At 48.0% G+C, this 15,919-nt stretch overlaps 1 protein-coding gene across 1 annotated transcript; it reads right to left on the bottom strand.

The window, feature by feature from the left end:
• Positions 1-4,311: 4,311 nt before the first annotated feature.
• On the bottom strand, positions 4,312-15,658 carry Gnmt (Glycine N-methyltransferase). Its single transcript, XM_089556760.1, has 5 exons — positions 14,973-15,658; positions 8,052-8,179; positions 6,356-6,615; positions 5,121-5,284; positions 4,312-4,572 (listed from the first exon to the last, which is right to left on the bottom strand). The coding sequence occupies exons 1-5, from the start codon at positions 15,176-15,178 to the stop codon at positions 4,410-4,412; spliced, it is 921 nt and encodes a 306-aa protein (XP_089412886.1). The 5' UTR covers positions 15,179-15,658; the 3' UTR covers positions 4,312-4,409.
• Between the last annotated feature and the right edge of the window lie 261 nt (positions 15,659-15,919).

The following is a 15,919-nucleotide window of genomic DNA, read 5'->3' as shown; positions in this document are numbered from 1 at the left end:
GGTCGTGCATGCTGAGAACGGTCTCCCACTCACCGTTCTCAAATTCCGAGGGTGCCAGTTCATCTCCGTCGACGGCGTTGATCATCGTGGTGGTCACGGGGCCGCCCCAGGGGCCGGCTCCCGTCGATGCACGGGTAGCTACGCTAGGTCTGGGCGTTAGGCCTAGCTAGCTCTCACGCGTCCGAGAGGTGAAAAGTCCCATGAAATGCGAAATAGTCCACCGTTTGCCCGAAATCCAGTGTCCCCTTGCACGGAGGGAGAATCCGGATCTGTTCGCGGTAGTTTCCGGCCCGCAGGCCCAAGTTGAACGCCGAAAAACAGCTGCTTGGCGGGAGCGCATGCGACGCACGTCTGCACCGCTCTCGTCGTTTTTGCGTCCTCTCCGTAAGGACGAAATAGCGTGACGCTGTCAAGTTCGAAACTTTCAAATACCTACGCGACAACAAATATGGCCGCGCTCGCTTGTTTCGTGGTGGATGTTGTGGATGTGTTCTTTGCTTTGAAAAAAACGGCGGCAGAAGAACCCTGTTCACTTGGTTCATTTCTCCTAGTTTAATTAATCCACCGGCCCTAAGCAAACTCGAGGATCACAGGGCGACCATTGCGACAAGGACGACCGTTTCTTTCAAGAAGATCCACGCATCGTCGCAGTGTTTCGTGAAGGTGGTTACCTAGGGGAATGGCCCGTTCTGATGCTTCAGGACGCATTCGTTAGTCCTCTCTACCGAACTGCTCAGTCCCCCATGCCGCTCAGCGATGAAGAGCTGGAGCGACTGGCCCGCGAGGAAATACTCCGGGAAACCAAGATGCACGCCGAGAGGGCGAAGGACCACGGCGCCTACGGCTGGCAGAAACCGCGAATCCACCCGACCAACAAGACCTTCCTAAAGAACACGCTCCTCAGCACGCTGACGAGCCGAAGGGGGGACCGCGGCCCAAGGAAAGCTCCGGGGCGGTTATCCAAAGAAGAGCGCAGCGTGTCATCGGATGCCAAGTGCGCGTCGCAAGATGATGCTGAGCAGTCCGACCATGGCGGAGATGATGCACGGAGAAGTTCGCCCAGCACGGGCGACAGGAAAAGGACGCACGATGGTGTTCGAAAGAGCAAGCAGTAGTGATACTTTGCTCCTTCTTACTTGCGTGGAACAACATTGGCGTGCGACACTATAGCCAGGTACTAACCTGTCCGTCTTGTTGTGCTTCTTGTACCGAGTTATCATGAACGTGCTATGCGGTTTATGCGTTGTTAGTGCGAATCGTGCCGAGGCTGTCTTTGTTAAGTGTGGTACTGGCTGAATGTTTGAGACGGTAGCATGTGATCTCTGAATCTGAGGGAATTAGAAATGATGCACCATGCCGAGTACCCTATCACCATGCTGTAAATGCACAAGACACACCCTTCAACACAATAGTTTCAACCTTCAGGACTGCGAAGAGAAACAAACATTTCGCCTGGAGGGAGGCATCTTGTTGTGTGTGTTAAAATATGCAGATGGAAGCTCTGTTGTCGTGGCTAGTCACCGATTTTTTTTTTGTAACAAATGCATGGCACTAGACTCTAGTGATCACGATGCCAATATGTGCATGAAAGTTCTCTTTATATAAATGCGAAGAGCTTACACGAGCTACGGCTAGTCAAAACGGATCCATCGTTGAAGAAACTAGAGCACAAGACGGGACGGAGTAAGACGCAACATACGGGGTGCTGTGTGTGGCTTCTCGTTACTTTGTTCTTTCTTGTGTGCTGTAGTCTCTCAGTGAAACTTCTTTCCCGCCCCGCCGTGGTGGCTTAGTGGTTACGGCACTCAGCTGCTGACCCAAAAAGCGCGGGTTCGATCCCGGGTGCGGCGGCCGAATTTTGATAAGGCGAAATTCCAAAGGCCCGTGTACTGTGAGATATCAGTGCACGTTAAAGAACCCCAGGTGGTTGAAATTTCCGGAGCCCTTCACTATGGCGTCCTTCATAGCCTGAGTTGCTTTGGGACGTTAAACCCCAATAAACCAAACCAAACTTCTTTCCGATCACTTTCTCACCAAGCACCATTCCAGCATAGCACTGGTGTCTGGAATAGGTAAAACCATAACTCGAGCTTTTCACCCCAAAACTTTGGCTGTGATTTGGAACTGTAGAATTCTGTATGCATTTTCAGTGGTCTTGTTCACAACAAATTCTGATTCAAGCCATGATAACAATCACTGCCCGTGTACTCCACAAAGTTATGTCGGCAGTCTTATTTTTGAGGTAAGAAGGAACCATAAAAAATTTATCACTTGCACGGATTCAAGGAGAGCATTGCTGTCCTTACAGCCCTTCAAAATAAACTATCCTACTGCATTTAAAATGTTTTTGTGCCCTAGTTTATGCCTTGAAGGGAATGCCAGAATTTCGAAAAGGATTCCTTGCTTCGTTATAAGCTGTCCTAATGTATTTAAAATTTTTTCTGCCTTAGTTCGTGCCTTGAAGGGCATGCCAGCAATTCAAAAAGGGTTCCTGGCTGCTTTGTGGTTTTAAAAAACAAGCTTAAGGAAATGTTTTTAACATTTTCCCTCCAAAACTCTCGGCTCCAGCCAGTCGCATTTTGTGATGTACATGATGGTCTTAGTACTTTTGGTTGGGCCGCTTGCATCTTTGCAGTGCAAGATAAATGCAACCTGGATTGTCTAACTGTGAGATAGAGTTCTGTAGGCACCGATTCAGGGTTTTTGGCTTGGCAATGCTTACAGAAGCTACTTTTTTCAGCAGTGGCAATGTATAGGACTTTTCTGAGGTAAGCAAAGTTGCTGTCAGTGCTGTAACCAAAAGAAGTTGTATTCATGAGGTGACCTGTGAGAATTTCACCCTGGGTTGTAGTGGCCATGTGATTAAGGGAATTTGGGGAGTGAGCATTCTGGTAGGGGCACAATGCAGATGTTGTCACCTCTTCATGATGGTATACCGCAGAGCATTTTGAGTGTGCAGCAACAGGCCCTGTAATATATTGGACCTTTGTCCATCATACTACCGTTAGACTCTTGCCCTGGCTCAAATATTCTGGCATTTCTTTAAATTATTAACCGTCACAAAAAGTTCTGCTGATGGCTACGTATAGTCATTTAAAGCATTGTTTGTGTCCTAAGCTAAATGAATATTTTAATACATATTTTTAACATGCATTGGGAAATTTGATCGTTCTCCCAGTGAACATATTTTGTGCCTATTGCATTGACACTGTTCTATATGATCTGAGCTGCACAGCCTTTTTATTGCACCATATTTTGTATTGTGGTCTGACCCTTGTTTCCGGACCGGCACTGTGCATTTTAATTTTCATTCGCTTTCTTTTTTAGCAGTACCGAGCCTTTTATTCCATTTCACATCACTGGGGTTTAGTACCCGCCGTGGTGACCTGGTCACTGTGGTGTTAGGTTGCACAGTCCAAGGTTGCGGGTTCAAATCTCGGCTTCGGTGACTGCATTTTTCGATGGAAGCAAGATGCAAAAACTCCCATGAGCTGCGTGATTTCACTTCGCATTAAAGATCATGGCCCGGCTGCGGCGGTCGAATTTCGATGAAGGTGAAATTCTATAGGCGCGTGTACTGTACGATGTCAGTGCACATTAAAGAACCCCAAGTGGTTGAAATTTCCAAAGACCTTCACTATGGCGTCCCCCATAGCCTGAGTCACTTTGGGGCCTTCAACACCCCCATAAACCATAAACTTAGGTGCATGGTTGAAATTGATCCAAAACCTTCCACTGCGGCGTCTCTCATAGTGCTTGTGAAGCTACGGGACATTAAATCCCACGCAGTATAATAGCAGAGAAGTAGTGGTCATTGCCGTGGAATGCTTCTGAACATAGACACAATGCTACTGCTGAGCATTCAACTGGGGATCACGCATGGCTGGGTGCAAGTTAGCACTGTAGAATAAGTACCTTGCTTTCAAGATAACTGGCCGAGAGAAAATCTTGAGCACTCATTAATTTTTAGGCAAATGTTATGCCTAAAAGTGCAATGGGTACAGAATGAATCAGTGATTTTTTGTTTACCAAAACTGCACTGGCACTTAAGGGGTGTGGCCTTTTCACGTAGTGCATTGTACATATGCTCCCGGAACTTAGAGACAAAGGGCACTCCAGAAGGCTCAGTGCTGCTTATCTGGCAGACCATAGCATTCAGGGACGCACCTGACTCTGAAGTGCTGATGCACGAAACCTTGTGTTATCATTCTCTCCCTCTTATTGCTGTTTGGACAATGTCTTTGCTCGCTGATTGCTTTGCTGATGACATTGTGTGATGTTCTGTCTGAATGGCATATTATATGAGTCAGGTTTATCAAGTCTGCTATATAATAGCAATCGTCTGGTGCATACATGACACTGGCCCATCTGGGTCAGTGCATCTAAAACTTTTCTTGTGTTGTGTCTGATCAGGCCTTCTGTACTATGTGGATGTAGAAGGCAGGGATGTAATCTTTGCTGGGTGGCTTGAAGTCCCCGTAGATCTCATGGTGGGCCTCTTTTCCAAAAACGTCTTCAAGAAGATTTGTGAAGTCTGAAAGCCTGTGCGGGTAGTAGGACAGCCGGAAGTTGCTGAAATGGAAAAAAAAAAACGTAATGAGCAAGAGAAAAGAGTGAGTTGCGTCATTATCCTATCAAATCCCAGCACTCGCCCATTTTTCAACAAATATATAATGTGTTACAATTGTGTGAAGGCATGCTGCAAAGGAATGTGTACACAGCATCGCGTATGCGGTGACTAGCTCAAAAAAGCAAATGAAGAAAGTATTTCTTTCAATAATTTAACTCCTGGCCTCCTTTTTACATGTTTAACTCTGGTATTCACTGTTACGTAAGTAGCAAAGAAGACGCGAGGCGTAGATACTTCGTGGTTGAACCTAAATTGAAGCTATAAAATTTGAGAAGAGCCGGGGTTAAACATTGCCGATTCGTTTGTTTATCGTCTGATACGAAGCAGATTACGATAAGCAAACAATCGTCCTTACAATGTTGTTTGACCACCTTCGCAGACAGCGTGTAAAGAAGCGCTTTGCAGACGCGATAATGTGAGCAGGCTGCATAGTATCTGCACTATCATGTTTATCTCATCCTACGTGCAGGTGTAAGTGCATCGTGCTCACTTTATCGGCTCTCCGGACAGTCTTCCTTTCTTGCTGTACTCGGAGTCGGTGCAGTCGAACTTGCTCTTCAGCGAAGATATGTCCATGACGTAATCCAAGACCACCAGGTCGGGCTTGCTGTTTACGTAGAGTACCGAGGTCTGGATGTCCTTGATGTAGTCGCTCTGAAATAAAACAACGCTCGTTTATGTTAGCAGTGTTCTAAAAGTTGATATATGCCGGATAAAGATTGAACTATTCTACGCTCTAAACACAAATACACCTAAATGGGATTAATCTGTCGTCTAGCGCGTCCCTTTTATAAAGAGGGCGCTAGAGGACAGTTTACTCCCTCTTTACTCCTTTCGGTTTAGAGCGTAAGGTTTATGTGTTCGAGTAAAGTGTTTAGCTTTGAATAGTTCTGCCTTTAAACGAAGCGTTTAGTGTACATTTTTGGGCACTTTTTAAGCCGCGTTGAATGCACTTTGAAGGTGTGGTTCTGCAGGATGGCCGTTGACGATACTGTTAATGAACTCGGTACTTGTTGCGCCCAAATACATTGTGTGCACAAAAAAGCTGGAGGCATGGAAGCCTTTCGTGGTTCTGGCTGTATTCATGGGTTCTGGGCGCCACATTGAATTCCCGTTAAATGCTTGAGCTGGTATTCACACTAAGCACAGCTGTACTCGGTGCGTGACCGGGAGTGATAGCGTATACAGCTTGTTCTGTCGAAAAGCCGTCCGCATAGTAGTAGTAGTCTGCACCGTGTGTCAGAAGTAATCGGAGGGCTGCGTAAAAAAATCGTATGGTAATTTGTGGTTATAGTGATTGATGATTGATTGGTATGGGATAGGCAGTGACGAGTTACTGAAATTGTAATTAACTGATTAATTTAACAAACGAAAAAATTGGAAAAGGGTGTGCAAAGGTGTCAAGATGCTCAGAATGAAAAGGCAATGCTTGATGCTAATTGAGAAAATTTAGAGTAATTGATCAATTAGCTGAAACCCCGGCTACGACGGCAGAATTTCGATGGGGCGAAGTTCTAGAGGCCCGTGTACTGTGCGATGTCAGTGCATGTTGAAGAACCCCAGGTGGTCGAAATTTCCGGTGCCCTTCACTGCGGCGTCCCTCATAGCCTGAGTCGCTTTGGGACATTAAACCCCCATAACCAAACCAATTAATTGGAACAATTGATAGAAGGAAAAATACATTCAAAGGTGGCGACATGGCTGTATACACATGTGTGCGCTCACGTTGTAGTAGATGCTGTGCGTGGGCGTGGTTCCGTAGTCGAGGATGTGGTCGTAGTTGCGGTGGTCGATGACCAGGTAGCCGCCCGGTCGCAGCATCTCGCGGAAGTTGGCGATGGCCTGCCTGTGCGTACTTCCGGGGGCGTCCCGCGAGTCCGGCAAGTGGCTGAACGAGTTGCCCAGGCAGATGACGGCGTCGAAGCCACCCTCCGCCGGCTTCACCAGGTCTTCGGGCAACGTCAGCCAGTTGGCCTCCTCGATCACTGCGAACGCGCACGCGAACAGCTCGTTGACGAGGGATGCTTTGCACGTAAGGTTCTTACCTTAGAAAGCTTTTGGGCTATGATCCGCGGCGTCCTTTATCATTTAGCTGTTCATCATAACAGTAAAACCAAACAAGCTTTTTAATCTTAGTCTATATCAGAAGCCAGACAAAATTTTATTGCGAAAGCACTACTACGCCAGGTCTAACTGCCCGTCGCGTGGCCCGTGGACCCCCGTGCTCCTCGAGGAGCCGCCGCCGCGCCTAACAGTTGGTGTGACGTCAGCCTCTCCGTTGCTATGGCGACGCGTGACGTCAGCTTGCTTTCTCCACCGCATCAAGGAGCCGGTCGTGCCGCGCTCCTCGAGGAGTCTCGCCATGGAAGTCTCGCCATACTCCTTCTGCATTGTATTGCTTTCGCAACCAACCAGGTTTAACCAGAACTAAACCACACCATTTTTTTTTCATCTTGTAATTTCTTCTCGTGGTTAGCTTCTTTTTTAGGTAAAAGAAAAGTTAAAACGGACTACTCTTTATTGCGGAAGGATCCTGTGCGCCGATCCTGAATATGGGCAGAGTTATGTTATAGTTCGCATATTAGCGGAAAGGGTTCCTCGTAACAACCAATGTTCTCAGAAGGATGTTCGTGCATTGGTTTTTAGAGGAAAAACCAGCAGCTTTAGAAGAACGTTAGCATCCACAGTGCAGGTCAGAAATAATGGCTTGGAGTAGAAGAACGTGGAGGTCTTCGCTCTCCTCCTGGTGTTCATTATGACTGCCTCATAATACCACGGTGCAAGCATCTAATGCGCACAATCTTACAGCTAGACAGCTCTTGATTGCAGAGACAGAGCTTTCGATGACGCAGTAGAAGTTCGTGACAAAAACTGAATGGCGACGCCCTTCCGCGGTTACGTACGTGTTAAATCACCTTCTGGCTAATGTGAATGGACATGGCTGCACCATCGTGCTGAACAATGGGTAGTTTCGGATAACGTGACACAGATATCGCTTTATAACGTCTCCGCGAAGAAAGTCCGCCGTGCCTTTTTTTTTTTTTTGGTTTGCGTTGGAAGCTATCCATTTACACCCTTTGCCAAAAGTACAGAGTCCAGAGGATTTCATTCTGGGCAACGACTATAGTGTCGCACGATATGCATCGCCAGCGTTTCAAATCTCTCGAAGGCAAGACGAACTGTCGTCCTTGCCGCTCCGAACCTTAATTGAATGTGTACGGGGTCTACAAGAACGCCCAGTTCCATGATTTCGAAATCCATTGGTCTCTAAACTTTTGATTGAGGCTGTACAGGTTGTAAACCCACACTTGTTACAGGAGCACACAAACCCGATTTTTGTTTCCTGACGGTTTGTTTATTCACTGCCTACAAATCTGGATATAAACTGCGGTCAGTGGCAATTAAAGTACTGTAGGCTTACCCCAGTCATCGAATGCCTTCTCCTTGCGACGGTTCCAGCGAATCTTCAGCGCGTACTTCAGCATCCGGTCGCTGGCGTCCACGCTTGTCACTTTGAAGCCCTCTTCCAGAAGCAACACGGAGTCGATGCTACAAATTGAGGGTGCGACAAGCAGTTAGACATCTCCCGCTGAAAAAAAAAAGGGGGGGGGGGGGACATAACCGCTCAAGGTTCTCATCTAGACGGCTTGCACGTGACGTCGGGGGCCATAAGCGAATTAGACGAATGAACAGCTAACCTTTTGCCATACTTGCGCATAAACATGGTGTCAGGTTTGACGTGTGCAAGGTGTGACATATCTTTACCTCATGGCTCATTATCTTCTGCTCAAGTAAGTCCCATTCAGTCGCAAGCGCTTGTAAAGAGCTTTTGTCAAGCAGGTTCTGCTTATGGAACCCACTGCCGCCCTGTTTCACACAACGGGCGTTTTCTTCCACACCGTTTATCTACAGCTTGCATAGGTCGGCACACTCACTCATGAGTGCACTCATATCGCCTCACTCACACTCACACTCACGTCTGTGAGTGTGAGTGTGAGTGAGTGGTCGTGAGTGCGAGTGGACGTGAGTGTGAGTGCGAGTGAGGGGATGTGAGTGTGGGTGGTCTGAGTGTGAGTGCGAGTGAGTGGTCGTGAGTGCGAGTGGACGTGAGTGCGAGTGAGTGGATATGAGTGTGGGTTGTCATGAGTGTGAGTGTGAGTGAATGGTCGTGAGTGTGAGTGGACGTGAGTGTGAGTGTGAGTGCGAGTGAGTGGATGTGAGTGGGGGTGGTCATAAGTGTGAGTGTGAGTGGACGTGAGTGTGAGTGGACATGAGTGCGAATGCGATTGAGTGGATGTGAGCGTGAGTAGAGGTGAGTGGGTATGATTGATGAGTGGATGTGAGTGGGCGTGAGTGGGCGTGAGTGGGCGTGAGTGGCAATGAGTGGTTGTGAGTGGATATGAGTGGATATGAGTGACAATGAGTGGTTGTGAGTGGCAATGAGTGGATGTGAGTGGCAATGAGTGGATGTGAGTGGTGGGTGGAAGCGACAGCGAAGTCGGTCGCCCATGTTTCGTGACGCTGATACCCGCTTAGCTATTTTCATGTTGTTGACAGCTGCGGGGAAGAAAATATTCACTACTGAAGGCGCTCGAGGCAGCATAAGGCATCATGCCGGTGTCTTTGGACAACCGAAGGAAAGGATTCCGCTGGCACGGGAACGGCAATCTTTCGTTGCTTTTGTAGTTCACCGTTGGCACGGGCGCAGGCCCTTCGCGGATGCAATGAGCCGCTACAAGTTTTTTGAGACCCTTTATCGAATTTCGCGTTGCTAGTCCTGAAAATATAGATATATGTCTCTTGCCACGCTCCCCGCATGGCTCGATCTCGTATACATATGAGTTAAAATGCTTACTGCTGAAACAACGACTGTCCGCTGCTCGGCAATAACTACCGTAAGTTGGGACCTCGGGTGCTGCAGTGGACTTCGTTTTTTTTTTCTTTGCCCAGGTGTGCGCATTGCAGAGCTCTCGTCTGGCCGTAATTTGTTCATAGGCTCTAACCCATGCGGTAACCCGACCTCCTTTATCCCAGGTCTTGAACTGCACAAACCCGGCTCAAGCCCGGAAACGACGCGAAAACCAAGTGCGCTTTTCGGTAACGCCAGAGGATTCTTGTTTCTATCATGTACTTAAAGAGCCCAGCGTCGGAAATCAAGCATGTGGCTTTTATAATTTATTTTTTTTTGTGTGTGCATAGCATCAGGCATGGTAATATCTTTGACGCCCAAGGAGATATCCAAAACAGCAATATTTTATGTTTTAATTTGCGCCAGAAATTATTGTTTCGTGCTGATAGTGGTAGTGAAGTTCGCGGTCCTGTGCATTGTTTGTCGCGTCCGGGTTCGCGATAAAGGAATGTCCACTGAGTTTTTTTTTCTGCAGGGAGGGGGATGAGTCACATTGGCTGCCCAGCGGTATAAGGGGAGCGGGATAGCGACGGATTCCGATAATAAGGGAAAGGTCAAACACCCTCCGGGAACATATGCGTCAGGTCGCATCCCACTGTGCACGTTCTTGCGGAAAGGCGGATCCTCGTCGTGTAGCTTTTGTCCCATGTCTATGGCAGCACGCGTTGACAACTTGAGGCGCGGTCAACAGGACATTGCCACGCTAGCTACAGGCTTGAAGACAGTTTGTAAGTGACGGTACTCAACAGATGGGCCTTGAGGTGACTTTCCCCGAACCTGAGTTTACCAGAGGTTGAAACAACCTGCACCGTGGGAAATCGAGAATGTTTGCGGAGCTCGCGGGACGAAGGGAGAAACCTCCGAAATCTTGATGGTGGAAAATGTACATATTTGGGCAGTGTTTGTGGAGGTGAGTTATCTTTTTTCCAAAATAACTGATTGGCTGTGTTGTCCTTTTACAGTTGTTGGTTGGCGACGTTTTCCTTTCCCCAGTGATTTATTGGGTTGATGTTTGTGGAGTTACCTGATTGGTTACTGTCTCCACCGACGGCAGGGTCATAGGGTTTAAAATCAAGTGTTTGGGCGGGACCGAGGGCTGGTTTCGTCACGTAAAGCTACTGGTCAGTCAAATGTAAACAAGTTTTCTCCTTGCTTGTATCTTTCTTTGTTTTATTAATTGGTAATAAAAAGTTAATCTCTCCAGAAGTGTCCTCTGGCAACGTGATCGAGCAATATCGAATCTGCAAGACGTCAAGCACCCTTCAATAATCATCATCAACGTAATTTACCTCTACAAGATTGAGAGGGAAACTCAACTGTGATGAAACTTTGCGGCGATTTTCGGCAGTGGATATGAGGTGGCAACCAAATAGCCGGACCTTTTTTGATTGGTTGGACGTACAGGTCGAAATTAATTTTTATGTACTCGGGAAAGGGATAAAAAATAGAATGTGTCTGAGTATTGTCACCGTTTCACTCGAGAAAAAAAAAATAAAGAAGAAAAGCAGTACACGCGACTGAAAGTTAATAAGAATCAAGCTAGGACGACAGTTTTCGTTTCGCTTAAAGGTATCGTGCAAGCGAGTGCTGCTAAGGCACTGAAGAAAAAAACATACGACGCCACAGCCGAAAATGTGACCAGAAGAGAACAGAAAACTGAGGGCGGCGGGCGGAAGGGGGGCCAGGAACTTTTCACAAACAGTTCGAAGGGTGCCGACATATGCGACTCTGGACTGTGCTCGCAGCACAGGAAAAAGTTGAATATTAAGCTCCTCCACGCTCTTCCCGTAGTCCAAAAAAACATGTTTTTTCTTTGGTCATGAATAGGCTCCCGTCAGCGTCATGTAAGCAGAACTACGCCGATGGCAATATGAGCAGGTGGGGGCTGCCCTGGCAAGTCAACAACTCAAAAGAAAACATTCGACAGAAGTCTGTCTTGTTAGGGTGCTGGCAGAAGGGGTGCTGGCAAAGCACAAACCGACCAGCTCTATTGGTCACCTTCTCCCCCGCCCAAAAAACCGGCAGCCCAGAGAAAAGGCCCAGGGCGTCGTGTACAAAATTCCGTGTTCCGTCTGCCCGGTTTCGTACATAGGGGAAACGAAGAACTTCGCGGAAAGGATGAGCCAACACAAAGCGGACGTCCGTCACATGAATCGTCAACGCAGCGCCGTGGCCGAACACTGCGAAGGGTGTGACCATCCAATTGACTTCGACAGCACCATTGTATTGGAAACGGAAGCTAACCCACGCAGGAGGCTTCTACTCGAGTCGTGGCACATTCAGCAAACACGAGAGAATGTTAATCGTTCCCTGGGGACTCTCCCCTCATCCTATGTCAATGGGCTGCGGCCATTGACCCGGAGGTCCTCCACGCAGGGGCTTAAAAAGCCAAGCTGCGCTCGCCCGTAGTCAGACCGTGAAGAAGGGGCCGAGCCGGTCCCGAAACGTCGTGTTTTTCTGTTTTTTTCTGTATTTTACTTGGTTGGCGTCACTTACCTTCTCCTAACAAGTCAACAACTGCATATAAGCTTCCGCTGCATGTTGCGAGGCTTGGTTCTCATTTGTGCCGCCTAATCTTCGGCATTTGGCGAGTGAAACCGAAATGAGCTCGTGAAATGCGATTTTGTTCATTTTTCGTGTACAGCAAGGGGATTAACTTCTGTTGGCACGCACCGATTTCAGCAATCTTGCCCTAACTGATATCTGCATGGACAGCATGAGGCATCATTTGACGCAGATACTATGATTTCCACCAAGAACTTCTGGATGGCGCTTTTTCCCAGTAAACTCATATCATTTCAGATTGGCTCAAATTGGCTAACAAGTTAGCTGCATATGCATTCTTCCGAGAACGACGTTGGAGAATAATCGGGTGCAAAGTAAGCACCCCCTATTACCACGCGGATGCGCATGTGGTCTCCGCATGCACTGGCCTCAAAAACACCGCGTTGGTTTGTAAAACTTCCTTCAGACAGGGATTATGGGCAATACAGAAAACGTACTGCCTGCAGATATGTACAGTACACATATCGGTCACACATAGTAAGCTTAGTAGGTTTTGTAAATGGATTGATAATGGCAACCTCCCCTAGCATCGTTATTACGCGGGAAAATCCTCTACTTGCGACCCATTCCAGCCATTTTCCTTTGCGTGAGGAAATCACTCGATCTTTTGAAAAACACGCTCCATTTTCCATGCCGCGAAAAGTATTCATAATCGTCACTTACATCCAATGAGTTGATGCAGAGTCACGGACACGTCATTGTCAAGGAAGACCAAATCTTGGTAATTATACACCATCCAAGAATATTGTCAAGGCAAACTCATTATTATTACTTGCACACCGTCATAGGCACACGCACAAGGGAAGGAGGTGCGCCCCCCCCCCCCTCCCCTTCCCCCCAAATAGCCAAGTCTGCCCCATACATTTAATCTGTCGGACCTATTCGGTCATTGTTTACAGTGCAGTGCTACCGCCAAGCAGGTTCTTGGACGGCCAAAGACCTCTGATGTTGCGTTTTAAGAACTGTTTACTTGCCAGGTCATTTTGGAGGCAATCTTTTCAGTTTCTTTTTTGCTGTGACAGTAACCAAAAAACAAATCTGTCATAGTTTCTGTGGTCTAGAGAGAACGGAAATTACTCCGGAAGCGCGATGCTACATCAATGCTTCAGCGACGCAATGACTGCCTTCCTCTGCCGGTACTCACGTGGTGAACAAGGGAGGGAAAGCCTCAGGGTGTTTGCGAACGTTTCAACAAGAGGACTGTCTTCGTCTGGGTGGAGACAAGACCTCTTGTGGAGACACTGGAAATATTGTGAATCTTGCCCCTCACTTGTTCACATTTTGAGCGTCAAAAAAATCAGCCGCGCTATATCCTCTCTATACCCTATATTCCTCTGCCGATGTTACAGATTAAAATAAAAAACTACACCTCTATAATATCCTGTATATTTAGCAATTCTATCACATGGAAATAAATGTTTTATAATCATTCCTCATATTTGCTCTCCGTTTTGGCGGCAGGGGCCTAGGTGAGAGGTGGTTGGGGTGGGGGGCGGGGAGGAGGGGGGGGGGGCACTGCGCTAAAACTTGGCTCATTCTCATGGAGAACCCTGCGAACGCCTATGGACACTGTTCAAAAACTTGTCTAAGCATCTCAGCTGCTGACGCTATACAGGCAATCATCGTCTCAGCAGCAAGCGCAGGAGCACAGGTGCATAGCATTCGGTGCATGGAATATGCGTGATGAGTGACTACTTTCTTCGAGCATCGAAACTGTGCAAATTGGCCAAATAGCCCGACAAAGCCTGGGCAGCTCACCACCACATCTTTGCGACTCAGAATAATTTTGGGGGAGCTACGAGGGCAGTCGCCGCGCCAGTAAAACTCTCATCCCCTCCGTTGTCAGCAAACAAGGAAACAGTACACTGAACGTAAATGCGAGTGAGCGGACATGAGTATGAGTGTGAGTGGAAATGAGTGTGAGTGAGTGGTTGTGAGTGCGAGTGGTCATGAGTGCGAGTGAGTGGTTGTGAGTGAACATGAGTGCGAGTGAGTGGTTGTGAGTGTGAGTTGTCATGAGTGCGAGTGTGAGTGAGTGGCTGTGAGTGTGAGTGGACATGAGTGTGAGTGCGTGTGAGTGGTTGTGAGTGCGAGTGGTCATGAGTGTGAGTGTGAGTGAGGGGTTGTGAGTGTGAGTGGACATGAGTGTGATTGCGAGTGAGTGGTTGTGAGTGCGAGTGGTCATGAGTGCGAGTTTGAGTGAGTGGTTGTGAGTGTGAGTGGTCATGAGTGCGAGTGTGAGTGAGTGGTTGCGAGTGTGAATGGACATGAGTGTGAGTGTGTGTGAGTAGTAGTGAGTGCGAGTGGTAATGAGTGTGAGTGTGAGTGAGCCACCGCTCATGGTGCCGAGGTATGACAGCTTGTGCCAACTTGGCACAGCTAGGCGTGAAGTATTGACTTCGGTGTCTGGGACAAACATTTGTGTAACCAAAGCTTCTTATCGCAGAGAAGAAACGTACGCCAGGGAAAGCACGATAGTATATATGGCTGCATGATTCCACTAGCAGTAGTCAAGATCACTTGCACTTTATTGTGTGCTGCTTTCAAATTGATGATGACGCAAGGCTAAAAAGAAGACATTTTGCTTGATTGCCGCATCAGTATCTGTGCGAAACACTCATTGCACAGCAATGGTGTTCAAGGCTGATGTAAACACCACTGAAAATTGAGAATTTTGTTGCAGTCAGATGTTTACTTGCATATCACAGGCAAAAGAAAGCCCTTATTGTTTTGTTTTATCGCTAGTCTTTGATCTCAAAGAGCCATATAAGAACTACTCCGCAGTCTCCAACAAATGTTAAGAACACGGCAGTATGTGGTGTACTAAGCTTCTTACTTAAATATATAGAGATGAGAACAGTGACCTACCCTGTTCCGCAGGCGACATCGAGAACGTGGTTGCACCCAAGACTTTGGAGCTTGCTGGTCAAGAATTTCTTGTAGTGGTCTGTACGCTTCTCTCGTTCTCCGATGTAGACTTCCCATACTTTGGCGGCTCTGCCGTCCGCATACTGGTCCGGTATTCCTTCACTTCCGACTCCCAGCGAGCGGGTCTGGTAGACATGGTCCATCATGGCGAAAAATTAAAGAACTTCTGCGCTCTACGCAGACTACAGTATATATTACAACAAGAACCCTCTGCGTCGTCTGCTCGTTCTCTGGACGCGCTGTCGTCTGCTACGCCTCTGGTGCGCACTATTTATGCGCCATTCGTGCTGACCGTTTTCGCGCATCGGTCGGCTGGGCAGCCAATAATGTGCCGAGTATTGTGGTCACGTGACCTACGCAGTTTCTTCCCTCTCTCTCTTTCTGCGTCGCAGCCGTGGTCGCAGCAGACGATCCCCCGAGCCTTGTAGTTAGAAGCAAACAGCATTGTTGCGCAGCGTCAGCCCCAATTGTCTGCGAGGCACCCTTGACTTTTCAACTTTCGAGTGGACGACTTTCCTGTTTGCCATGTAACTGCCCTCACTTATCGCGGCAAAACCGACGGCGATTAGGGCGTTGCTAGCCTCGCGGACCCGTTCTCGGCTGCATGTACAACCCTCCAAGCGGCGTTGCGTCAAATCACTCGTATGCGGCGTAACATATGCCTTTCGGTGAGAACAACAGTGCGCAGCGCGAACAGGAGGAGAGGAGGGGGGAGGGGGGGGGGGGGGCACTCCACCGATATCCTGTTCGAACAGGCTGATTCTAGTGACGCGCTTGTACGCGCCTCCTCTCTAGATGTGTTTTGTTTTGTCGATAGAGGCTCGTATCTCATTCGCTCTGGCAGATATCCGGAGCCTGGACGAAAACAAACGGGTAGAAACCACGCG

Source organism: Amblyomma mixtum, chromosome 8 (genome assembly GCF_055824585.1).
Source record: "Amblyomma mixtum isolate Tamu chromosome 8, ASM5582458v1, whole genome shotgun sequence".
Classification (NCBI taxonomy): domain Eukaryota; kingdom Metazoa; phylum Arthropoda; class Arachnida; order Ixodida; family Ixodidae; genus Amblyomma; species Amblyomma mixtum.
The sequence above is the reverse complement of the archived record's forward strand: the minus strand, read 5'-3'. Positions and strand labels throughout refer to the sequence as shown.